General features: G+C 29.6%; 2 protein-coding genes across 2 annotated transcripts; both read right to left on the reverse strand.

Annotated features, from left to right (window-relative positions):
- Positions 1–4,248: 4,248 nt before the first annotated feature.
- On the reverse strand, positions 4,249–5,679 carry LOC112682583. Its single transcript, XM_025553216.1, has 3 exons — positions 5,628–5,679; positions 5,198–5,557; positions 4,249–4,655 (listed from the first exon to the last, which is right to left on the reverse strand). Exons 1-3 carry the CDS (start codon positions 5,677–5,679, stop codon positions 4,249–4,251), a joined length of 819 nt encoding a protein of 272 aa, XP_025409001.1.
- Positions 5,680–12,219: 6,540 nt separating this feature from the next.
- Positions 12,220–27,013, reverse strand: LOC112682646 (cilia- and flagella-associated protein 43-like). Its single transcript, XM_025553314.1, is given in 25 exon segments — positions 12,220–12,545; positions 12,905–13,083; positions 13,085–13,093; positions 13,174–13,425; positions 14,052–14,171; positions 14,252–14,651; positions 14,715–14,903; positions 14,970–15,271; positions 15,344–15,630; positions 15,701–15,842; positions 15,913–16,099; positions 16,170–16,322; positions 16,376–16,614; positions 16,714–16,832; positions 16,893–16,999; positions 17,066–17,334; positions 17,427–17,750; positions 18,003–18,248; positions 18,335–18,493; positions 19,555–19,668; positions 20,292–20,640; positions 21,575–21,740; positions 23,674–23,963; positions 26,195–26,313; positions 26,974–27,013. Coding segments are annotated over 24 exon segments (4,875 nt in total). The 5' UTR covers positions 26,974–27,013; the 3' UTR covers positions 12,220–12,391.
- Positions 27,014–27,455: the final 442 nt, after the last annotated feature.

A 27,455-nucleotide genomic window follows, 5' to 3' on the forward strand; every position in this document is an offset into this window, starting at 1 on the left:
AGTTTAACAATAATTGCTAGTAATTCCGACGCACCACAACAACCATCATTATTTACTGTATTAACATGACCTAACCCAGTATCGTAATTTAGGGAGGAGCAAGGTGGACATTTGCCCCTGTCTGATTAAAAAGGGCCTGTCGTTGTCGCTTAGCCACAAGCCGTTATTTTTGAAAAATCAAGCGTATTTTTATCATTTGAAAATACTGCGTACTAGATAATTATTTATTGCCAAAATATCTATCAATTTCCAATTGGTATAAACTATAGATTAGCATTTTACAAAAATATTAGATTTTTGAATAAATTTAACCATCGTTTCAGCAATTCTAGCAATGAAATAATTTTTACTTGTAATATTTTCTTATCTTCCAGTCCTGATTATTTTAATTTCAAAATTCCCTATTTATTGAATTTCCTTAATCATTATAGTTATTTTAAAATTGATAATTTAGTACTTCACACTGAATTCTTATCTGCAAAAATCTTAAATTAACCAACTTAATTTATTATAATATATTCCTTAATTAATTTATATAATATATGATAGAATTCATGATCTTTTTTTTTAATTCTACAATTTTAAATGAACTTCCTAAAGCTTTTACTGAAACTCTTAAAATTATAAATATTCGTTTACCTTTGCCTGTAACAACTACTTCCAATTAACGTTTTTTTTTCTTCCTTAAAATTAATTAAAACCTATCTACGCTTGACAAGGGGAAGTGATCGGCTGAGTGATTTATTGGTTAAAGCTGTTGAAAGTGATATTACTGCGAAAATCAGTTTAGATGATGTAGTAGATGTATTTTCAAAAATGAAAAATAGAAGATATCCGCTTACAGCTTAAATTAATTTAGGATTAAGTTAGATTAAGTTAACCTTGTTTAGGTAATGTTTATAAAATACAAAATTATATTTTGCGAACATTTAAGTTGTATAATAATATAATATATAAAATATGTGCCTTAAGTATAAGTTAAGACGTGTAAGCTAAACTCCATATTTACCCCAGTAGTATGGGGCGATAAAAAATGTTGCCCTCCCCTAACAAAAACTGAAATGACGCCATTGACCTGACTGGGTACCAGTGGCATCATTTCATTTGTATCTTGAGTAGGACAGTCGCCCACGCCCATATTAAATTGCCGACCCAATGGCTTATTTTACCAGAGTCCCTATTAACGCGGTGAGAAAGGACGTTTACCGGTCCAAAAATATCATGATTTGTACTTTGTACATAAATACCCGTATAGTACCATTAACATTTTTCTGATTTACAACATGTCAATGACTCTATAAAAGACCTATTTATATTTCGATGATGTGAGACTTTGGAATAGCTAACCTCTAGAACGTGGCAAATGCGTCTATTTACCATCCCTCCCCTCAAATAACACCACTTCCGGGTGCTTTGCACCGCAAAAAAAACCATAACATAACCTTACTGTTCAACGTCGCACGTTTGGTTTCTTCGGAAACGAAAAGTTTATAATTTCACACAAGTAACAAAGAGTACTATTTTATCGTTATTCGTTGAGGTTCGCTGCAGTCTCGTATAAAGACTCCATTCGACTTCCTGTCATCAATATACGATGCAGTCATGGTAAAGGACATGAAATGCTTGTCGTTTGTAATTATTACGTCTCAATCGATTACTTGAACCACATGCGTAGTATATATTACGTAGTATGTATCGTCAACCATACGTTAATTTATTTTATTTTTTTTTTTACCGAAAAATGTGAAAATATTTTCGGAGAAACGGACACGCGTTACACATAGGTACACCGTAAACCGACGCCTCCAAAAACCGCACACTTTTTTAAATTATTGTAACCAAAAACCGTACATTTTATTATGATATTTATTATTTATTCTACACATTTATTCAAAAGCAATTTATTGAGGTACAATGTATATAGGCATTGAAAAATTTAAAATTTAAAAAAATGTATAAAAATGTTTGAGGTTAAAATGTTTTGCCGACGTTTTTTCAAAAAATTAAATATAAATAAAAGCAAATAAAAATTGCTCCATTTATTACTATCTTCTTCTTCTTTTTCTTATGGTTTATTGGGTCTTTAAGACCATCCCGTCTCACAACCTTTATTACTATCAATAGTTTTAAAATCCATTTATAAAAACACTTTTTTTTTATAATACCATATATATATGTATATAAACTTAATGTTATACCACGCTGTAAAAGACAGCACTTTTAAACGTCGCACAAAAAAAAATGAATATCCCCTTCTACCACTTAAAACCTGGTCAATCTAAAATATCATTAATTTTGTATCTCGAATAAAAACATCAACAACTTTGCGAAACTTAATGAATAGAACGACCCAGAGGTGTTCTATGGTTGTCCGAATCATTTCAAGAAATATCACAAACATTAAAGATCATTTCGCAATGGGAAGACACAAGCTCAGTTCTTCCAAAGCAAAAATATTACACTTTAACATATTTTAAATATAATATTTCATAACAATTTAAGAAATTTATCATAACAGTTATTTGCTTCTCGAACGTTCTTCTTAACTACTGTATACTACTTCTCAGGCGATTATATCAAAATATTAATATTGATTTGAAAACTGTTCATTATATTATAATTGATACCCTAAGTGTGATTAATGAAAAACGACAAAACCGTGAAAGTAATATAATAAATATTTTCATAAAGTACAGGAAATTGCAGGAAAATTAGGTAATGCCTTAAAATTACCAAAAGTAAATAAAAGACAGTCATATCAAACCAACTATAATAGATAAAAATTATTCGTAATTATATTTACATTAAAAGTATATTTTGTAAGTCGATTAATTAACATTTCAATCTATCACTGAAGATTTAATAGCTCGATTCAATAATAATTCTCTAGAAGTACATCTTCTTCGTCTTCTTTTGGCCTGTCTACTCTCTAAGAGTTTTTACCGCCATTACTACACTTCGCCACCTATCTCTATCTTTTATTATTCCTCTCCAATCTTCAACTACAAGTGCTTTTAGTTCTTCTTCTACCACGTCGATCCATCTTTTCCTAGTTCTTCCTTCCTCTAGGTCTTTTACCATGTGATTTCCATTCCAATGTAACTCTAACTGCTTCGTTTTCCCCTCTTCTCATTATATGACCTAACCATTTATATCCATTAACCCTTAATAAAGCTTGTTACGGGTGCTAGTTCTAATAAATCATATAATTCTTTGTTATATCTCCTCCACCAGTTCCTCGTGATTTCATCGATAAGTAAGTCCACATACTTTCCTCCAAACTCTGTTCTCGAATGTACTTAAATTTCTCTCAGTATGTTTTGTAGTCGTCCAGGCTTCACAACCATATGTGAGAATCGATCTTATAATAACCACATACAGTCTTACTTTTGTTTTTCTAGACATCATAAGAATTTTGTCAGTGCGTAACAGGCTTTTGGGGCTTTATTTATTCGAATACTTATTTCCTTTACCCACTCATTTTTTATGCTTAAAGTTGCTCCTAGGTATTTAAAATCATAAACTTTTTCAAAGATTAAGTCCTCCATCTCGTAGGGGTCTTCCTTACTCTCAATTAGTTTTATTATCTCTGTTTTTTCGGTATTTATTTTAATGCCTATTTTTTTCGCTGCTTCTTTTAACACTCTGGGCGTGTTATAGCTATGTCTGCAAACGAATCACCTATTATGTCCGTGAATCTAAAAGCCGTATTTAGTTTTGACTTATTAATAAGCCATCTTCATTATCCTGTAGTATCCTTACTACCTTCTCTAGTGCAAGGTTGAAAAGTACTGGGGACAGGGCGCCCCCCTGCTTCAGTCCGGTTTCCACTGTAAAAGTTTCCGATGTTACATTCTGTGTTCTCACTCTGTATTTCGTATTTTTCATACACATTTTAGTTAGTGCTATTAATTTTTTCGAGAAACCGAACTTATATATATTATTATAGAGACTATCTCTGTGAATGCTTTCGTAGGCATTTTTAAAATCTATAAATAGTTGCCACATATTTTGCCTGTATTCGTATCTCTTCTCAATTATTTGACCTATTATGGATAATTGTTCTGTGGTTTACCGTCCTTTCCGGAAGCCTCATTGGTAGTCACCTATGCAACTCTCTGCATAGGGGACAATACAATTTAGTAGCACTCTAGCAAAGACTTTATATGAGGAGTTCAAGAGCGACACCCCCCTATAATTATCGCATTTTGTCTTGTTTCCTTTTTGTAGAAAGGTATAATGATTGCATCATTTCAACTGTCCATTATTCGTTCTCCTGCCCATATTTGCTGACACAATCTGTAGATTTTGTATGTGTAGCTCCTCGCCTCCGTATTTTATGAATTCTGCTGGAATATTGTCGGTATCCGGTGCTTTCCAATTTTTCAGACCAAATATTGAGATTTTCACTTCTTCTAGACTAACATTCTCTACGTGTGGCTCCACTCTTTCATACTCGGTGTACTGTAGGTACTGGCTGATTATACCATTTAGTAATTTTGCAAAATATCCCTTCCATCTCTCAGCTCTTGACTCTGACTTCATTAATATTTGCCCGGTTTGGTCTCTAATTGCATTCCAGTTTGGATTGAATTGCTTAAACTGTGTAATAACTCTAAAAAAGTTTCTAGTTCTACACTGTGTATGGTTATTCTCTACAGTTTGTAGTATTATTAAAGAATTTTATTTTTTCCCTTTGAAGGGTGCTTTTGCAATTTTTCCGTTCCCGTGTAAAAACTTCTTTAATCATTTGGTAGTTATTCTTAATAAAGTCCTCTTTTGTATTGCTACGTTTATCTGTTTATCTACAGCGATTCTACATACTTCATTATATTAAGTGTTTCTTAATCTTTTAAGTTCGCAAATGCTTTTGGTCACCGTTTTTTTAACAGCATTGCTCATTTTCTCCCAAACCATTTCGATATCCATACGCGTATTATTTTTTTTAAGATTTGTTGTGACTTCGTTTTCGTGCTCTTTCCTCACGGTTTCGTCTTTAAGTATTATTTAAGTATATTTATTACAGTTCTCTTTTCTTGCTTTAATTTCGCTTGGCTTTTTAACTTTGATCTGAGTTTGGCGATCACTAAATAGTGGTTAGTGTCACAATCTGCGCCTCTATGACTTCTTACATCGTAAATGGTACTACGGTATCTAGTCTATATAAGGACATGATCAATTTAGTTCAGGGTCTTACCATCCGGTGACCTCCACGTGGCTTTATGAATATCTTTGTGCGGGAACGTAGTGTTACTGACAGTCAATCCATTTGATGTTGCGAAAGATATCATTCGTTGGTCATTATCGTTACTGTGACTATACAAACTTTTCTTTCCTATGCAAGAGAAATATTGCTGTTCCCGTCTACACTTTACATTAATGTCACCCAATATAATCTTTATTACATTTCCCGTGATACTCTCATATATTTCGGTCAATTTGTCGCAAAAGTCGTCTTTCACGTTGTCATCTCTTATTTCTGTGGGTGCGTGTCCATTTATTAAACAAATATTAATTGGGCTTGTGTTGATTGTCAATATTGATATCCGTTCAGATACTGAACAGTATTATGAAGCAGTACTATGAACTGCAAAACCGCTACCGAAGTGATGTGTATTTTCCATTACAGAGTAAAGTATTGTGTACTTTCCCACCATTAGCTGTCCTATTCCCAACCATCTTATTTCCTGTATGGCTGCTATTTTAATTTTGTATGTGTTAAGAATATCAGCTAGGTTTTGGCTTGCGCCCATTCTATACAAACTAGTTACATTCCATGTCGCTACCTTAAAATTAGCGTTCCGTTTCCAAAAACCAGTCTTAAAACCATGTAATCTTGTCCAAGGCTTAGGTGTAGTTGGTTTCAAAATAATGTTCTTTTTACTAGGCAGGGTTATTAGCCCTGCGCTTAACTCCTAACCTGGAGGACCAGACTTCCTCAACCAATTAAGGTCAAGGAAGGGCTATTGCAATGTGTCTGGACACATTGGACGATGGGGACGCCCCTTTCCCAACGCCAATACTCTAGAAATACATAATTTAATCAAATGTATTCCATGGCATATTTTGAAAATATTAAAAATGATTTTTCAATCATTATTTTAAATTTATCAAAAAATATATAGAGTTATACATATATAGTATATATTATATACATATTTTTTTAATGAATATTTGTATTTTGTTTCGAAATTAATGATATCAGGGTTTAATTTTTTGAAAACTAAATGGATTCTATAAAATGATGATGGTTTAATAATGCCAATTAACGCTCATCATATTTTTTCATTAAGTGTATTAAAGACATCTATCCAGATATTAACCTTCTTTTGAAAATATGTGTTTTACTCATCAATGTTTTGAGCGCTGAAAGAAGTTTTTCCATATTACGACGATTTAAACCTTGGTTAAAGATAGATTGAAAAGAGCCCACTGTCTAGAATTTACTCTTTAGGTTACTCTAGAGAATCATGAACTCTGTAAATATTTATAACATTGATCCGTTATTTTTTACTTCCTTCTCCTCTTATAGAATCACGTTTCCGCTAACCTAGCATTATATAACTTGATATGTTTATTTAATATTAATTGTATTTTATTTTTATTTTTTATTTTTTTTTTTTTTTAATTTTAATTTAATTCTGCATATGTTTAATAATATTTTCGAATACTATTTAAATTTCATTCATGTAATTAGGTCTTAACCAGTGTATTATTTCAATAAATAAAAAAATAAATAAATGTTACTAAATTCTTATAACATCTAATTCCATAAAATACAATTAAAATGTATGCAAATATAAAATATTCTATATAATTATACGTTTTAAATGATTTAATGAAAATATCGTGTGTTTAAAAATTATTTAATGTGTATTTGTTCCTCACCATAATGAAATCCTGGATTCGCATCTGTTACAACATGATACATTATACTAAAATATTATTTTATACGTAGAACATGTATGCGCTTATATAAGTTGTTATGTTTATAACAGCATGTTCTAAAACCAGAGATACTAACAACAATATGCTTTTGGATTTAGCTCGGTGTTTTCCGAGATCAGAATACAGATAATATTTCATCCGCGATATCATTATTACTTGAATTTTGTAGGGTTTAATTTTAATAACGTTCTACGGAGAAAATTTAAACAGTCCAACTTATTTATTTTAATTCATCCGCTAATAAGAATTTTTTTATTTTTTTAGATCCCAATACTATTTACAATTTTGTTCGGAATAAATAGTTTTAATTTTTTTGAGTATTTACTAAGCGTAACTGTTTAGCTGTATTACGATTTGAGTGGAGCGAATAATAACTTTTTTTTACAACGATAGGTTTTTTTTCAATTTAATAACAAATGTAATAAATGATGAAATGAAAAACAAAATCTTAGTTGTAATTTTTTTTAATTACTTTGTTGCGTTATTTGAAATGCGCAATTACATTATACATGAAATATTTACCATAAAATCACATGATATCCACTCGACTCACGATTATTAAAAACTGAAAACAAATATAAACAAATCAACAAAAGTAAAAGATCGAGTATTCAACTAAAATTAACAAAAGATTTATTTCTACATATGAAAAGTGTTTTACTTGAAATTCGATCAAGATTTAAATAATTTCATGACTAATTATTGTGTTTATAAATTATAAGGGCCAAACACGTATCATTTTTTTATTCAATGAATTATTGGTTTCAGTTTCAATTCAACAATTTATTTTAAAGACTATATTGATTATTCTAAATTGATTTAAGATTTATCAGAAACAAAAATAATGCATTTTATACGCAATGAAAAAATAAAACTAAAAAATTTATATCAGATTAAAAAAAAGTAAAATTACTCTCTCAACATTATTAAAAATTATCCAAAAGTGTTCACTAGATTTACAAAAAGAATAAATAAGACTTTTAATACTTTGAAAATGGATAATTTTTATTCCACACTAGAGTTAAGCTAAGTTAACTACATCAGTTGTAATACTAGCTATTTAAACGCATATATTTGATAACGGATTATTACTACTGTATTCAAATTGATTTTAATAAGTTAGCTATACAGCCGAAATAAGTTAAATTTACAGTAGTTAAAAAAATAATTATAGTAAATGCAAAAGATACTCAATAGTATGATTAAGATATTAATTTTTTTATTCAAACCTTTAAAACTCTTGAGTATTTATATTTATTAAAACATTATTAAAGAAAAAAGATTTTTATCTTTATTTTCCCCATGTTAGATTTTTAATACTTTCACTCACGTTACCAAAATAGTATTTCTATAACGATTTGAAAATATCCAATCATTTTACCCCAAATTAATATGACAAATATCTTATCCTACGAATAGCATTGTTTTTTGTTGTTATAATTATTGGTTTAATAATTTGTACCATATTTACAAAAATGTACGAAAATCTATATTCATTGAAAATTTAAATAAATTCCAACTATTTACCATCGGAAACTATAACAAATTAAAAAAAAAAATAACTGCACCTAATCTTTATATTAATGGAAAATCATGGCAAAACTAGCAGCTTTTTAAGCATAATAAACACATTACAAAATCATGCACGTGTTTGATGGGAACATGACCGTGTATCTACTGATAGCAACATTATGATAATATATAATGTTACAAGTAATCGACGTGAACGACCAGAGGCAAAAAAAATGGCAAATGCCTAGGATCAACGCTATTTGAGATAAAGCATATGGAAGCTTAACTCCTTTACAGGAAAAAGTGATGATAATAATTTGGAATTTATTTTACATTAACACTATACATATAAAGCGTCAGGCCCGTGTTTTGTCTGTTCTGAGTAATGGAAACCATAGAAACTCGATTAGATTACTTCACGGTCACTATGGCAAAAGAAACTAAACGTCAAAAAGTATGCAGCATTATCATATTATAATCATCATTTTACTACATGATGCATTAGTACAATACATTAACTATACCGTATACAAGTAACAAGAAAGAAATACATCTCCATTCCCGATGAAATTAATTTTAGAGAATAAAAACATAATTATACTGTAGAGAATTTTACAAGAACACAATAATTCATTTTATTCTAAATTTCATAAAAAATAAACATTATATGTGCGTAATAGTGAAAATATCTCCAGCAAAAAAAAAAAAAAAAAACCACTTTAAATAAAATTCTAACCGGTGCACCACGGTGATATGAAAAGGAAGAAAAAAAAAGGTACAATAATGTTAGATTTACCAGACTACCATACAAGGCTAGAGAGCTTAGTGTGATATTTTCTGAAATGGTTTCCGTCTGCACTTAGCTCAAAAATATAATGCGAAAAAGATTCGGCAATTTTTCCTCCTAGATCCTTTAATTCTCCGACGATCTCAACAACGGAAAAACTAAAAAGTTTCTTTGAAGCCGTGTTAGCAATGATACTATCCATTTGCCGAAAAAACAATACCATACATGGTTTAAAAATATAATAGATGGGCGAAACACGTACTTGTCAAAATTAATAATTGGTCTCATTATTCCGAACGCAGATTATTATTGAGCCACAAGTAATGGACAGCGGTTCGACCTAAATGAACACTTGCAGTCATGTTAAAAACGTTTAGAAGTCCTGGGACCAAAACTGAACCACGTTTATTTCTCCTTTTTCTATTTGACCCCGAAATCGATAATTAAACTTCAAAGATTCACATTTTTTCAAAATATTCATTATTTAATGAAATCCTCGGGTTTTATCAAATGTCCTATACGAATATACGAAAAGTGATCATTTCATTTACATCAATATAATTTTTAACCTAACTTTATACACATAACAGAAATCGACAAGTAGGGGAAAAATAAATTAAACCTTTAAAAAACGTTAGTTCAAATAAACGCGTTAATTAAATATTTTTATTCTCCGTATTCGTGAAAACTCGTGAAATTTAAACACTTTTAAAGTACTTACCGTAGGTAAGTAAGCTTTGTGTAAATATTAAATTCTTCAAGTCATAAAAGAAGCTGAAAGTTCTGTTTAACAAAAACCGGGAGCGGAATTTCTAAAAACCAGAACCGAGATCAGGGGAAAAATGTTTAAAAAACCAAAAGAAACTGAGTTTCCGAACTAGCAAGCAATCATTCACGTTTGATGAAAAAATTTCAATTTTAATTTATTTGTAAACACTATAAAATCATTAATATGATTAATATTGATGATAACTATAATAGTTAAACGCGTTTTCGACGAATAATATACCACGCGAATGTTTCACGACGATAACGGATACTACTATTGTTCATTATTCGGTTCGTGGGGATATTTAACATTTATGATTTGAATAATAATTGTGTTTCATTACTCGACTGTGGTTCGTATTTGAATTTATCTCGAATATAGAGAAAATCTCTATTATTCGTATTTCAACATCATGAACTCTCGTCTGAAAGATAACATTCGTAACGACATTTCATAGAACAAGCTCAACATAATTTTGCGTTTTGTTTTAATTTTTCGGCGAAGCAATTATTGCGATAAAAACTTGATGTATAAAGCGCCTGCAGTACAAGATATTTGAAACCGTAAAGACGTACTCGTCGTAACACATCGGTATTAGTTCGTTACCCCGTTCCCGGTGAAGTGGCACGATCGGATAATGCTGTTATTCGAATCGATAAAATCGCTATATTACCGTCGTTAGTAGGATATTCAGATATTCAGGTATCGATGAACCGAACACTTGTGTCTACTATAAAAGTAAAGTGAGATTAAAATATTAAGCGACGGGGACACAGGAATTAGTGTACTGATGCTGGACACTTTTCAACACTCGCACAAAAAACTCAAATCGTTAAGTTAAATAAACGTACATACCTGTAGTAATTTATCACAAGAATAACGATCACCGCGTCGAACGAAGTGTCAATCGTCGAATTATAGTTCGAATGCCAGACTAAATTATCCATGTTATTTTTAAATTTTAATTCGGTCTGATTATGAAACATGTACGAAATCCAAACACTTGTGTTGGACCACTAAATCTTACCAACATGGGTCAAACATGTATTAATAGCAACCGCCTAACCGAAAAAATTATTTAAATTAGATTTTATCGCACAATAATGTATTACCGTACACTACTAAGTGCGTGAAAAACATTATATTTGTTATTGTAGCTCGTAGACCTATAACAACGCGTCTATGGTCAACCATCCAATTTCTTCAGGGGCGATTGACAATCTCTCTCGATCCATAAGACGTGCACCACTGGATTTGAAACTAATTGCGAGTAACTTTTGTTATGAACTAATAGTTATGCAAGACAACGGTATGCCCGGAACCACGCGTTGCTCTACCACAACAATACATAAACGACTTGTGTTACAGATTTTTGGTACTCAAAACGCGTTTCTGTTTCGTTTTAATTACAATATTTACGGAGGAGACGAACAATACAAATGGCATTGTTGTTCGGTGCACTATTTTTGATCATTATTTCATTGTTCTCTACATATTCGTATTATAACATTTTCCTCATTATTATTTTATGTCATATGGTAGGTATGCAAACTTCATACTCCGTCATTTAATTCATATTACTCAGGGTAGTGTACCTTTGGACCTTCGAGGAAATCAAGTGGTCTGCGTGCACAATACTTGGGTAGGGTTCAAGTGATCTTATGTAAGCCGTACGAATTTTTTTTTATATACATATATACTTGATATTATTCTACATTTATGACGCATTTTATTGAAATATGAGCACTACGGTAGGTATATGTTATATACATGGAAAAGTTATTATTCTCTAAAAAAGAATATTTGATGAAACATGAGGGTACTCAGTTTTTAAAATGTTACTAAAAAGACGAGCATGTGGATTCATTAAACAAAAATAAAAAATTAATTATTTAGATTTTAAAAAGAATTTATTTATTTTTTTTATGAATATCGACAAGTATGGAATGAAAAATTACAATAGTATTTTCAAAAAAAAAAAAAAAGAGAAAAATTGTTCTATTCGAATACCAAATAAATTTATTTAAATATTCAAAAATATTACTGATTTATAATTTATGTTTAGTACTCCGTTATTTTTACTTAAAAATCTTTGATTGTAGTTATTTTATAACGAATAAGAAGCCTGAAAAAAAAAATTTTTTTGAATATCTCAGTTACATATGCATTTTGAAAATCATAATGTAATTAAATTGACCCAAGACTACGTGTTAAGAATTCTCTACACATTTTTCGTTAATAAATCGAATAATTGTTAACAAAATTCGTATTTCATTCACTATGGATTTTAACTATGAAAATAAACATACTTGTATTAAGACCACTTATTAAAATCAAGTAATAATTGTTAATAATATAGTACACCCATAATCGTACTATTTTCTTATACTAGTATTTTTCGGAATATTGTAAAGGGTAGGAAATGTTTTCAAAAGTAATAATTCCAACTGAGTCTGCAACACGTGAATTTCATTGTGTAACTCTTGTATGCTGGTCATCATTTGAGCACGCTTCATAATATTTTTTGTTCTAAAACATAATCAAATAAATCTGTTTAATCTACACGAATTAAGAGTTATTTTGGAAATGTGTATAATATATTTTGCAGACTTGAGGAATGTCTACTAAAATTATTTTGGTTTTAATCAGAATCAACGATCTATTAAATTTAGTATATCCAATATAATTTACATCATATTAACATAATATTATAAAATATGATTTTATGAATATAAATTAAACAATCATTACAGAAAAAAAAACAAAATTAAATAAAATAGCGGGATTGGTTAGTAAAGGTCACTAGATGACTGCGGTCGACGGTCACTTGGTAACATTTACTCAAGAACTATGTTTTGTCAAGATACAAAAATGATAACTAATTTTACCTTAAATCACTGACTAGTTTTAATTTATCGGTTAAACTGTGATCGATTTTGTTTTTCAATGTGGACAAATGAAGATTCATTTGGTCAATGTTTTTGTCGGTTTTCTTGTTTTCTTTTGATATGACCCGTATTTTTTTACACAATTCATTTAAATGACGCTTCAGCTGTTTTTTTTTTTTTTGAATAAGTCTTAAAAACAATTCATATAAAATAACAAAAGTAAATACCAGTATAAATAAATCGTAATCATAACAGTGAACAGCACTTACAATTTGGATTCCCGCTAGTTCTTTATCTACTTTTTGTTCGGCTTGTTTAGCAATGTTTATACCTTTCGTCTTAAATTTCAGATAATGTAACATATTCTCAGTCACTTTCATGGATGTTATAACGTCAAAACGATACTTATTCAATGTCATTTTATGATTTTTTAAAATATCGTGTTCCCATTTTAACAATCGGTATTTACGTTTGAACATCAGTAAATTAGATAAAACATTAATTTTGATTTTGCCCATTTCCTAAAAAATAATTATTTTAAAATATCTGTTTTATACTAAATACAAAAAAAAATATAAACACGACATTTTTTATAATGCAAGTATTTAATCGAGTAAAATTGGCCTTAAAATGCAAGTTCGTCTCATTTGAGGATTATTTATGTAGTACTAGTTGAATTACCGAGATTTACCCGTGTGTAATTTTTACTTTCTAAAAATGAAATTCTTAAATCAACACACATTATTGTGTTTTAAAGAAGAAAAAAAATGATTTTATTTAATTTTATCAAGTGCTAAATAACGTTAAAATAACGTGTTCGCATAACCATCCACTACTTCAATTTTTAAAATGTTTAATATCTTGGTACACATTTTTCATAAGTTGTTCCAATAAATTTGTCTATACTGCTAGTTCGTATTATATAAATATGAATAAAAATAAAATTCCCCCTTCCCCTGCTCTCAGACAAAAAAAAATTAAAAATCGAGCGACGTGGTGACATTCATGAAGGTATTTGGAACACCTATGTGAAAAAATATTGGAAAAATATTAAATAGTGTCGTCACAAAATAAGAACATAAAAAAGGCCTGTTATTTTATATATATAAGGATTATATTTATGTGTTATTGTGATTGAGCTATTTACTTTGATTTCAGCATTCACTTCATCAATAACGTGTTTAGCTATAAGTGTAGTATTTTCAAAGTCGTCAAAATGTCCTGTAAGTTCAATTTCAGTGTTCCCTTGTGTTACCACTAGTTGAATCTACAAATTATAATTAAATAAAAGGTAATAGTATCGTTATTTTATTTCTTTAAAAATACTTAAAATCGTATTATATTAACCTCCGGATCATCTTCATAACGTAAATCTTGATTTTCCAATCTGATAATGGAATCTTTATATTTTTCAATCACAGTTTCTTTTTCGTTTTTAACTCTTACCAGATTATCTAATAGATTAGTTTTGTCTGCGACGTCTTTTTGATATGTGCTGATTTTAAATTCAGATTCGATTTTTAAACGTCTAAAATTGCATACCTTATGCCAAATCTCCCGGTCCATATTCAACTTATAATCATCTACGTATTTATAATCGTCGTACGTCCTGAGCGTGTCCAAATATTTAACGAACTCCGACCACAAAAGATCCAGTTTATTGTCAGTGGGATCCATTATGGTATTAACAAATTGATAACCGAGTAACGAAGAATAACTTTTGTTGCTTTGCAATTTAGGTCTCCGGCTAAAACAAATCGAAATTTTATCGGTATTTATACAACCATGCGAAAAAAAATGTGAATTTTACTTGTAAGCGATTAATGCTTGTTCGTATATGAGTTTAGAGGGGAACTCAGATTTAAAACGTTTGTTAAGAATGTTGTTTTTGTGCTTCGATATTTCTATAGTATTAAGCAAATTACTGAGAGAGTTCTCAGTTTTTGCTATTTTTTTGGTCAACTGCCCGAGGGTTTTTTCTATTTCCAAATTAGTTTCCCTTCAAATAAAAAATGTCTTATTTTATACACCATTAAAAAAAAAAAAACATAACAATTTCACTAACTTGTGCAGTTTAATCTGTTGATTCCGTCTATCACTATCGCTTAACATTTTCGAAAGTCTAATAATTTTCAAGTACTCTTGATTGATTGCTGCATTGTACTTGAGCTTAATTTGAAAAAGATTGAATACGTTATTATCGAATTTGTTCACGTTCTCCTCGATTTGTTGATTAATATTGGCCTTTTCTTTTTCGAGAATCTTTTTATACTTCAATCTCTCGTCATTCCATGCCACGACTGCCTTTTCATATTCGTTTATAGCTATGCAATCTTCTCGTGAGTAATCTTCGGGTTTTTTTTCCAGCTGAAAACAACAATCGTTATACATTCGGACGTAAATTAGATCATGTAAACACGTTTAGCAAAATCACCCAACCATGCATGGAGGTATTGGCACGTCATTTTTCAGCTCATCTTCCCATCTCTTTTCCAATACACCGTCCATCATATCAATCAGCGCCCGTTTCCGAAATTCGTTGGATGGTAACAGCAGTTGTTCATCGTGCTCTTCTTTAACCAAATTATAGTCGGTCAATATAATTTCGCCAGATAATTTCTGGTACGGTTTTATAGGAACTTCGTTATTTTCGACATATATGAGCTTATCGGTCTGTTCGTACTGATCCCATTTGTAATCCACCGGTGACGGATCGGCAAGTTCGACTAAACACCACAACATATTATTTAAAAGAGATTGCATTTACCCGCATTCATTCATCTTGCTATATATTACTTTTGCATGCCAATTTGAACTCGGTTTCGATCACACGTAACCTGTCATTGTATCGCTTCAAGTTTTCTAGTTGCCGTTGTTTCTCAATAAACATGTCATCGAACAGTTTATTGAAGTTGTGTTTTAATTTATTGACCATAAACTATAAAATAAAAACAGGAAGGAAAAAAAAATCTGGTCAAAACATATATATTTGTTGTGTATAAACGTACTTGAAGCAAAACTATTTCATCTTTAGCCATGTCTAGTTTATAATAATTGTACTGAGAATTCAAATTCTTGACAGTGTTAACAAATCTGTGACTTATTGAACCCATCAATGAACTGTCATTGCTTTGTCTGTAAATATATTCCGATGAAGTGGTCGTTTGATTATTGTCCGACAACTCGAAAAAATCCCTTAAATATGTTTATTTTTACATAATTTTTATTAAATACGCTTTTTTATTATTTGTTTTTTTTTTTTTACTTAGAATATTGTACATCCATGATAACTGCAGTTGGTTTCTCTTCATCTTCAATTATTAATCGTTTTCTAATTATCGTATTTGCTTTTTCTATTATTTCTTGATCTATTATACTAATTGGATAATTATCTACTTTGTATAATTTTTTTTAGGCACTAAAATTAAATTTGAAATGAAAAGAATAATTAATCATACTGATTATTCAAACAGATATACGTGTATAGATTTTGGTTTGACGTATAAAGATTCCCAGTGTTCCTTTAGAATATTTTCAGTTTCCATTTTCATGTTATTTATATCACTGAGGATTTTTTCTTCATACCGGTCACGTTCAACTTTACATTTTTCTCTAAACCATAATCTATAATCTACATTTAAATCAAATTCTTCTATATTTATTTTCGTATCTTCTGGTCCGTTAGTATTCCGTTCTAACAAAGTAAGAAGCTACAACAAAAATATTTTACGAGTGCAGAAATTATGGAGTACGGTTTACTATAGATAACTAAAATTAAATAATACATCTACTCGTTATTTTTTTATTACTTGATTTTTTATCTTTTCAAACTCTTCGATTATTTGATTTTTTTGTTTGTTATGTATAATTTTTCTGGCATTCAATGTACTCTTTTGATTAATCATTGTCCAAGTCATTCGTTCAAGAGCTAAAAAAAAAACGAAACACAATTTAATAAATTAGTAACTATCCTTATTATTCAACTTACAGTCAGATCCGCCATCAAAACCAATTCCTTCAGTTTTAGTATTTCCTATAATAGTTATCGGTGTGTCAACTCGACGGACTGTTCTTCTAATGTGATTACAAGTTTTCCTAAAATCCAATATTATTAATATAATATTTAAACTCAACTGTTTGTACATTCGTTGTTTAATTTACTTGAAGCCGGTACACATGAAGTTTCCTTGATGGCTCAACGTTAATATGTTACGCCCATTATCGTCCACTTGTGCGGCTTTCAATCCACCGGTTTGCCAGTGGCTACAATTGACCGTAACAATTTTTTTCCATTGACCACCGTCGCCGAATTCGTATAGGCTATATGTACCGTCGCAACTAAATGTAACGCAATAGTTTCCCCCCACGAATGTTTTCACACTTCTCAGGTTGTGGTCCAACGGTAGTGTTTCTGACTTCAATAGTCTTTCCTTAACCAAAAACGACGAAAGACGTATGTCAAATTCGTCAAACAGAAGATTGTGAATGTAAAATAACATAAAATCAAATATCCACAGCCTACCTGAATAATATTTACTGTCATTAAGTGAATACATCTCGACATCACCACGGTAAGAGCTATGTTTATCGTGTCAGGCACATCAAACGAAAACCATTTGAATATTGTCGTGTAGTAATATTGCGTATCGATCAATTTGAAAACAGTTTTGAAATTTTTATCAAATATCACAATATTATTTCCTGCCACTAACTCAGAGGTTTTCTGGTTTCCTTTATACAAAACCGTTAGAACTGATAACTTTTTATCGTCGAATATTTCAATGTCGATAATCTGCTTTCCCAAATGATATTCTCCTACGACCGAACACATTTTCCCCACTTCAACCTAACGCATATTGTTTCGTAATTAAAATGTATATAATAATAAGATCAAATAACAAAATAACGACAGTGTAATAGCTATAATAATTATAATTCGTTTTATACCCTTAAAATGGAGAAAAATTAATCGTCTATATTGATTTCGTAAAATAATATGTGTACAATATTGAAAAATAGACGGAAAGATTAATTAGTTAAGCGCGCTGCCATTTAATATAATGACACTTAATCGACAATCGTTAATATAAATACTTACGCTGATGTGATAAAATCGGCCGGATGGAAAACTAGTCACTATACATTCCTTAGCGTCAGAGAAAAACCGTACCGAAGATAACTCTTCGTCACACAACACTAATTTTGCGATGTGTTCAAAAACGTTTGCTTTCTGATCTGTTTTCAGCAATTCTACTTTGCCGTTTTTAAACGAAATAGCAATATAGTTGTAAACTGGATTACTACACACATTTGTCACGACCCCATTGAGTTTCATCTCATTTTTCTAAAAAACAACAAATTATAACAGTAGACTTACTACGCATTAGGTACCTAACCGCTATTGTTGTAATGGATATTGAAAATGTTTACGAATTCTCCAGTCGAAACATCCCACACTTGCAAAACATTTTTCTCGTTAACCGTGACAACTGTTTCATCCATAGGCTTGACAAACGCAAAATATTTGATGTTCGTTCCATAAACTTTTAATACTTGTTCTCTTTTCTGAGTAAGTTCTAACAAGATACCCTAGAAATAAAACCCCTTCAGCGATAATCACTCGTAACAATCTGTTGTATTTCAGTGGAAAAGGGGTGGGGTTGTAGATTTTTATCTCAAAAGAAAAGTGTTACATTAAATCATTAGATAATGTTAACTATTATTTAATATCGAAATCTATTTATACCATTCACAACTTATTAGATATTTCGTTTATTATAAAATGAAACATCCGTTAATAAAACTCCTAACACATAAATCATCTGATACTTTTAATACAGCATTAATTTTATTTGAGATTTTCAATAATTTATACAATTTATTGATGTGCATCGACCGCTTGACTTAATACAATATCATTATTCACTATGAGCGAAGACAAATACAATAATAATTATCCTTCTCTTCTACTTCTCCTTTATCTAATTATTTTCACTTAAGTCTGCTCCACGTCTACTTAGTTAACATGCAATTTTGAATAAGTTACTTAAAAAAAGTAATAAGTTATTTTACTCGTTACTCATTACTTAAATGTAATGAAATTACATTTTACGTTGCTCAAATATAATTGTAATGAAATTGCTTTATTTTTTACTTTTAAATAAAAAAAAGTAACAGAGTTACTTTCGAGTTACATTTAAAAAAAAATTGAATGCATACTTTTATCAATATAATCTTTTATCTATATATTATATAGTATAATACGGAGTCAATATATTTTTGTTAAAAAAAATGTTGGATTGTAGATATATATTCTTAACGTGTTATATCAAAGAAATTACTTGTATAAAATAATTTCCATTACGTTTTCGTTACACAGTAAAAATTTTAATAAAATTACGTAACACAATACTACATAAATTACAGCGTTACAGTAACGCATTACTTTCCGTTGCGTTACTCTTCCTAACACTGTTAACGTGAATACCATTGTCGTGGTTCCCTGACAATTGGTTATGGTTCGAAAAAAATCGAGAACAGTTACAATAAATAATAATTAAAAAATAAAAATAAATTCAAACCGAGGAACAAAACAACAGTAATAAATATTCACTGCACTTTATAGTTAATATGATTGATTAAAATATTACCTCGTCCGACCAGCCGTAAAAATCGTAATCTCCGGCCTGCACGACACTCTGCAACGTATAGCTTACAGCAATCGTCCAGATTTTCGTGTAAACGCCTTTGACTTCTTTGAAACCCTACATCGCGCAAGTGCCAAAGCGTTAAAACAGTATACCATAAGCTCTTGAAATTAGGAAAACAATATAAATCACAACGAATTAATTTATTTCATCATGCATGATTATTAAGCATAGCCAAAAAACGCCACTGTCTTCCTTAATTTTTTAATATGTCTGTTAAAATCATGAAATGAAGTATTTTATTATAAAAATGTAAATAAACAGTTAAATTAAATTTGGCTTTTGACATTGGGTTGTCCGAATCGATCTTTAAATTGGTCGTACGATACTGAAAATATACCCTCGCACTACAAACATGTATACAGATGGTAATTAAAAATTAATAAATAATTAAATAATTTTTAATAAATAATAAATAATAATAAAAATACATAGTAAATAATTTTTAATTATTTAATATCTACACATAATTATAATTTTAAAAGTTATGGTAAATATAATTTATAGATTTGTATATGAAATGTTCGTTCTTAGCGTTTGGACAGTGGCTACGTGAAATAAATCGTACACCATTGACCTTTCAATCGGGCCCAATATGTACTACAGACAAATCAAACCCAGTCAACGTACATCCTTAGCCCCTCCTATCCTTATTCCTTATAAAATCAATCCACGCATACCACCAGTTCGTCGGCCGCGTACAAAACGAATCCCTGTTTACTGGGGCACAGAAATGGGTGACACGGTCGTTCCCCTTTACCGCTGATGCCGCCTACGTGCTCAACGCACATCTCGGAAATCCCGAAACCGGGCTGCGTACGATAGACGTTCGCCGACGAATCGCAGAACACGAACCAACCACCGAGCGCCCAGCAACCCGATTCCAAGTCCATGTGGTCCGGTAAATTGACCTGGGTCCGTTCTGCATACACGGTCTTGCAGCCGATAAACACGGTCCACAGTTGCAGTTTGCATCTCACGTCGCGTTCCGTGTGACTCAGGTAGACGTCACGGCCGATCGCCGAAAGACTGCGTGAGAATATATAAATATACCAACATGTGGACAAGCAGATTTACTGACTAATAGATAGACAAATAGAAAGAGAGACAGACAAACAGACAGACAGACAGACGGACGGCCGGAGACATAGAAAGATAATGACTGCACAGGGTCTTACAAACTGTGATAAATAACTTCTTCGTGAAATATTTGAATTTGATAAAAAAATTAATCATTATGAAAACATTATGATCTATTAACAACTGATTGATTTACAGTTGATTTATTTTATTTTTCATTAAAAAAAAACAAGATTCCTTTAAAAAAACCTATACCCGATAGTACATGAAATATCACTAACAAGTGTCAATTATTAAGGTCGGTTACCGTCATTCGGCACAAATATTCCCGGTAAAGCAGAATAGGAGGAACCTATAATTTTGTGGTCTCCAACTCAATGATTCGTGCACACGAAATCTAAATATCCATGTACTATGTGACCAGCAGATATTTAAAAAATTTAATTTATTAAATTAATTGTTAATTTAATTAATTTGATTTATTTTTAAATTTTCAAAAATTGAAAATATCACATGTTTACAGTTCTATAAATATAAATATTATAAGATAAAATACACGAATCGATATTTTAACGATATGGAACCACGGCTGTCAAATTTATTGTTGGACTAAAAAACTCGAGTCACATATATTTAATATCGATACGAGTAGATAAATCAAACAGTTCTTACTTTTAAGTAACTATTAACATAATATCACAGCAAATTATTACAAAGTAATTTTCAATTACGTTAACTCATATATCTATTCGATTGGTTGACAGAGCTTAAGCGTTCAAAAATACAAAATGTTTATAGAACTAAATGTACTGGATTAAAAAATTATAACCAGTGATTCCTACTAAACTTTATGAGATTATTAGTATGTTATTTTTATCCTCACTTTATAGATTGATCCGGCTGAATAAAGCCCGTATTGACGGCAAATAGTTTCTCTTGGACTCTCCATGCCCATACAATCAAATCAAATGCTGGGTAATCCCGCAGACCAATTAAGTATTCTGTTCGTAGAAACAATATGGACTTGTACGCTGCGATGCTACTGTTGTCTGAAATTATTCGAAATTATTTTGTACAGCAGTTATTGTATCATTAAAAAAATAGATTTCAAACTTCGTATTATTTGCACATTTCTAGGTATGTAATTGAAGATAAAAAAAAATGGCGTGTTGAACACATACAGTGAAATTACTGTACGGATGAACAGACGTTATCGAATAAAAATTATAGCGATACAGGTATGATATTAAATCACAACAAGTTTCTTTACAATAATTAATTTTGAATCCTTTACATTTCTATAAGTCCACTGTTGGCGTAGCACAGTAAACAAATTCATTGAATTTACTATTACAACGTTTTTGTTAATAATCGATCGGTTTATATTATACATATATATATATTTTTTTTTTTTTTTTGTTTTACTCGAAGCTGGACATTTGAACAACGCCGTTTTTATACTTTATATATTATTATACCACAAACTTTTTAAGCTACTTTCGTGGATCTTTTAGCAGATGGTCCATCAAAAGAATCCCAATGAATTGTAATCCACTGAACTTCTATAGCTCAAAAATTGTAATCATAATGAAATTATTCTTATGTAATGTAATTTTTATTACATTTACTTATCGAATGAACTAAATTTTAACGCGTTTGATTGTAGTGATCTAGTATTGCTTGGTGTATTCCATTGATTAATAAATTAAAAACATATACTCGTAATGCTTTTGTGTATGCTTTCAAATTATTTTTGTCATAAAATACACAAAAGCATAAATATTATTATATTATTATAATGTGGCATGTATATTATTAACTGAATAGGTACTATTTTTTCCCTCCATAGATGTTTGAATATTTTAACTAGATACTATACTATCAAATATGTTGGCAACTGAGAAATATTGCAATAATCATAACCAGTGTTGTGCTTATCTAAATAAAATATAGTTATCTTTCTATCTTATCTAAATATACATTTTTTAAGTATCTTAAGTATCTTAAGTATCCGAAAAAATGGAATCCGCTGGAGTAAGCTTGAAATATTTAATTTTAATTATCTGGTTTTTTATCTAGATAAAAGTGGTCACCTTTTATCTATTATCTAGATCAGTAGTCACCAATTAATATTTTTAAAGGCCACATTAGAAATCTGAAACTTTCGCGAGCCATTAAAATTCTAAGTACATATTTTCAACATATAATAGGACAATAGGTATTATTTAAAAATTGGTTGTAATGAGAACATTATTTTATTTATTATTTGCTATTGTTTTTAAACATTAAGAACATAATTAATATTACAAATATTATAAACATAGAATGTTGTCGAAATATGTGTTTTTATTTTTTGTCTACGGGTTGGATAAAATTTGTTCACGGGCCACCATTTGGTGACCAATGATCTAGATCAGTGTTTCCCGACTGGTGTTCCGCGGAACCTAAGGGTTCCGTGAGCTTGCGTGAAGGGTTCCGTGAGAAATTTTGGAAAATATAAATTAATTAGCAATATTTTGATTTGAACATAAAACTGGAATTGACACATTTCCATTACATTAGTTATATTATATTATTATATACAAATTGACACATTAGTTTGTAGCTTTTCGGCGTTCCCGTCCTTTTTCCCTAAAGCTTTAGATTTTTATTACCATTGTATGAAACGAATTTTTATTATGTATTTAAAAAATATAAGTTAAAAAATAGTATTTTAACTCTTGAATTTACTATTTAATCAAGAAAATAGTACACTATACAGATAATAAGATGTGCAACAGATGGCAGCTCTAGAGGGAAAAAAAATGTTTTCGATGTTTTTAAACTTCGATGGTTTTTCACCGATACACCGAACACATCGATATTTTAAAAATTGATATATCGCTACATCGAATATCGATATTCAAACAATTTTACCCGTCCCTGTACAACACTGGCCAATAACTATGTACTGATACAAATTATTGAATGCTTACAGCTTACCGGTAAGAGTTGCTATCACCTTGAAGTCTGGATACCGGCATATTATCACCTTGGCTATTGGTGACTGTTCGGCCAATGCCAGTAAATCGATACCACAACAATCAACACATCCAATACCATCCAAAGGCAGACTGTCGCCGCCAAACGAAATCGATTTATTACCGCCCACTACTAATAGATCTTCTCTTAGTGTTTTCACGTTATAAAATATTAACGTCTTTCCAACATGTATCACTAATACGTCTTTGGACACGAATTTCAGTTCATGAACTTTCACTGGTTTCAACCATCTGGAAAAATAAATTAATTCAAAATAATAAGCGTCAAGCATCGTTATTTTAAAACAGACATTAAAAACAAAATCCTTTGGCCCAAGGGTGCCTAAACTTTTCATGGGTAGAACTACTTTTTAAAAATTGATATTCCCATACTCCACCACTTAACGCATGATGATATTTATTCTATGTTCTTATTTGTTTTAAAATATTTACCACTCGGTTCAAGGCTGCTGTGTCTGAATTGTAATTATCAGCTTTAGAGGGAATTTTTTTTTTTTATTAGATATGAATTATTTTCTTAAACTGTTTACTAAATTTTAAAATTGTTTTATATATTTATATATATATATATATCGATGGTGTTTTGTTAAAAGTGCGTTTACCACAAAAATTCGTAAAATGAATATTTGGTATCAACATTTTCAGAAAAAATAGGCGCATAATCTGTAAAAATGGTGATTAAAAATATTGAGAAGTATAAGTATATCTTATAATAACTGTATATCAGTTGAAAAAAAAATATTCATACAGAAAATGTTAAAAAGGGAGTTTACCATAGAAACTAAAGGTAATTTTTCTCTGATAAAACTATTGTACTTGAATTTTCGTGACTTTTTTAATTTAAAATTATATTTTTATTATTAAATATATTATTATGTAACAGTTAACTAAATGTCAGTTGACCAATAATTGTTAAATTTCGTTTCATTATTTAATTGATAATAATTAGACAAGAAAATCATACAAAACAATCATTATTCAATATCAAATTCGTTATCAATAATACATTGTTTTAAAATAATAATTATAATACTATTGACTGCGTACATATCAAAATAATATTATATTTGTTTTTTGTTTTAGTTTTTAGATTCTAGCATATTAAACTGGTAAATGGGCGTATACCACATGAGTAAACTGTGAACGCATGGGCGTTCGAAAATCTGGTTTTATAAAAGGCGCATACCACGACTATTATCACTTTGAATAATAACAAATATAATCCATGCATGTTTAAAAATTAAAATGATAAGCTAAATCAAATTATGAACAAGTCTTCTATATGAAAATAGGTCCGAGATCGATTGATTTCAACAACATCATTTTTAAAAAACACTATTTTGTTCCCCCTGAACAATTTAAATTATATGGTATAGGCCCTTCTAACAAAACACCATCTATATATATATATATATATATATATACATAAGCTTAGTAAGAAATTCCCAAACTTTGAGTGGCAAACAATTTTTTTAGCCTGTACCGTTAAAACGTAAGATTGTTATAAACATATTATAATTAGTAATACAAGTACAAAAACAGTACAAATATGTATATTCAAAAATTAAATATATATTTCTCTACCCACGTTTTTAGTTTGTAAACACTTTTTCAGAAACGTGCAAAAAAATGTTTAATATCTTAGGACGGTTATTGATTTTTGATTTTATACTTCTCCGCTTATCACAAACGTACATGTGCGAACGTCCATTACACTCTCCTAATAGTTCCAACCAAACCAAACCAGGCCAACATTTCTTTACAACTTATAGTTTGAAGTTCTGTATAAGCTAATTACACAACATTCGAGTTAGTAATTTATCAACTTAACCGGGAGAGTCAGAAGTTTAATTTAGAATAAGTGTTAAATTAATCTATTATTACCATTATTATGTTAAATATTATTGTAATTTCTTATTACAATAATGTATATCCATATAGATTGTTATTAAGTATGTTTAAAGCATTTATTTGAAAAGAGTCTGATCCGATTAGTAAATAAAACTTAATGTTATTTAAGACATAAGAATGTCGTTCATAAATACAGTACATAGTTATACTATCAAACTTTAATTTTTTTTTTTTTTTTTTATACCTAATAAAGTAATAGCAATTAATTTATAGATTTACTTTATTTACCATTTAAATCATTATAATGTTGGAACAAATAAGCCAACACCAAATTATTATTATTATTATTATTATTGTTTTAATATTATGATATATTAATAAGTATGTTATTTGTATAATTCTATAGATTTCACTTAATTGTATCAATGCATGTGCACAACTGGCTATAAAGTTTGATTCCTCATTAAACAATAATTTCCTCAAAGCATAATATCGCTAGGAAATATAAATTATTGGAAGATATAACAAATTAATAATAACGCTATAAGTAAAACACCAATAAAAAAAAATGTGTTAATAGCTTTAATTTAAATTATTCAAGTATAGCTTACCTTGCCGTTATGCATTTGCTGCCTCCACATGGCGTTTCATCTTTATCTTCTATCTGCTCGTAAAGTTCATCTGGGCTAACAGATATGAAAGTAATATTTTCTTTTGGGTCGTCCGACATCTGTTATAATAAAATAATTTAAAATATATAACAATTAATAATTATGATTTCCATTGTTTCAAATAATATTCTTTTACCATAAGTAGTTTTTAATGTTTAATTAAACTAGTGGTTTACGTGAAATAGTAATTAAAAAATAAACAATCTAGAATTTCCATCTTTATTAATGACTATAAAAAAAATATTTTAGAAATGCTGTACTAGATAAAATAGTATAACATTTTCCAATCATTGAACTTGAATAGTTTATGTAAGTAAATATATTTGCTTACTGAACAAATTTCAAAATTTTTATTAAATTGATTTTTATTATTCTTGCCTTCATATTAAAAATACTTCTAAAAAAATAAAAAAAATAAAATTTTTTTTAAGTATTATGTTTCCAGGTTTTTACTTTTGTTGGATCTTCATCACCAAAAAACAATATAACTCCCCAATGAGCTCTCTCGTAATTAAATATTAATATACATTAAATTATAAGCATGCATACCTATGCAATAGTGTAAAACACACGTGTACACGCGTTTGTAATAAAAAACTTGGAAGTACATAGTATACAACGAATGTAAGCCTATAATTAGTGCACTTTAATTTTTTATCTTGCTTAATACATATAAAAACAAATATTTTTATCTAAGTTATAATAATATATTTCCCTACCCTCAAAGCGAGAATAATTCAATAAATCATCAACAGACTTAATTTCGGTTTATGTTTTTAATTTAAAATAATATAAAATTGTTGACACTTAAACACATAGTACGTTATATTATATTATTGATGAAAACGAAATTAACAACAGAACCACGTCAAACTTACGCTATGTATTTACAACAAATGCTTAATCGAGCCATGCGTTATTATGTATTATTATTATTATTTTAATAAGACAAGTAACTAGGGAGACTGTTTGTTACTAACACTACTGGTAGTAAACACAAAAGAGTTTAGCTCAAAACTATTCAATATATAAAGTAGTGTTTTTAAAAATGATGTCGTTGAAATCAGTCGATCTCGGACCTATTTTCATATAGAAGATATGTTGATAATTTTGATAGAAAAATATAATTTTAAATACACTCCTCGTTTTACCCAGACTCTAAAAATAAAATTATAAGATAAAATATACACTAAATGATCAT

This window comes from Sipha flava, unplaced genomic scaffold (genome assembly GCF_003268045.1).
Source record: "Sipha flava isolate LNK unplaced genomic scaffold, YSA_version1 207_pilon_pilon, whole genome shotgun sequence".
NCBI lineage: Eukaryota > Metazoa > Arthropoda > Insecta > Hemiptera > Aphididae > Sipha > Sipha flava.

Bases quoted from the DNA above. Each gene is read 5' to 3' on its own strand.
- LOC112682583 (XM_025553216.1), bottom strand. From the start codon at position 5,679: ATGGTTGGGAATAGGACAGCTAATGGTGGGAAAGTACACAATACTTTA. The intron at 5,558-5,627 runs GTAATGGAAAAT...AATACTGTTCAG, and splicing joins AGTACACAATACTTTACTCT to TATCTGAACGGATATCAATA. The intron at 4,656-5,197 runs GTAAGACCCTGA...TACAAACTGTAG, and splicing joins CACGTGGAGGTCACCGGATG to AGAATAACCATACACAGTGT.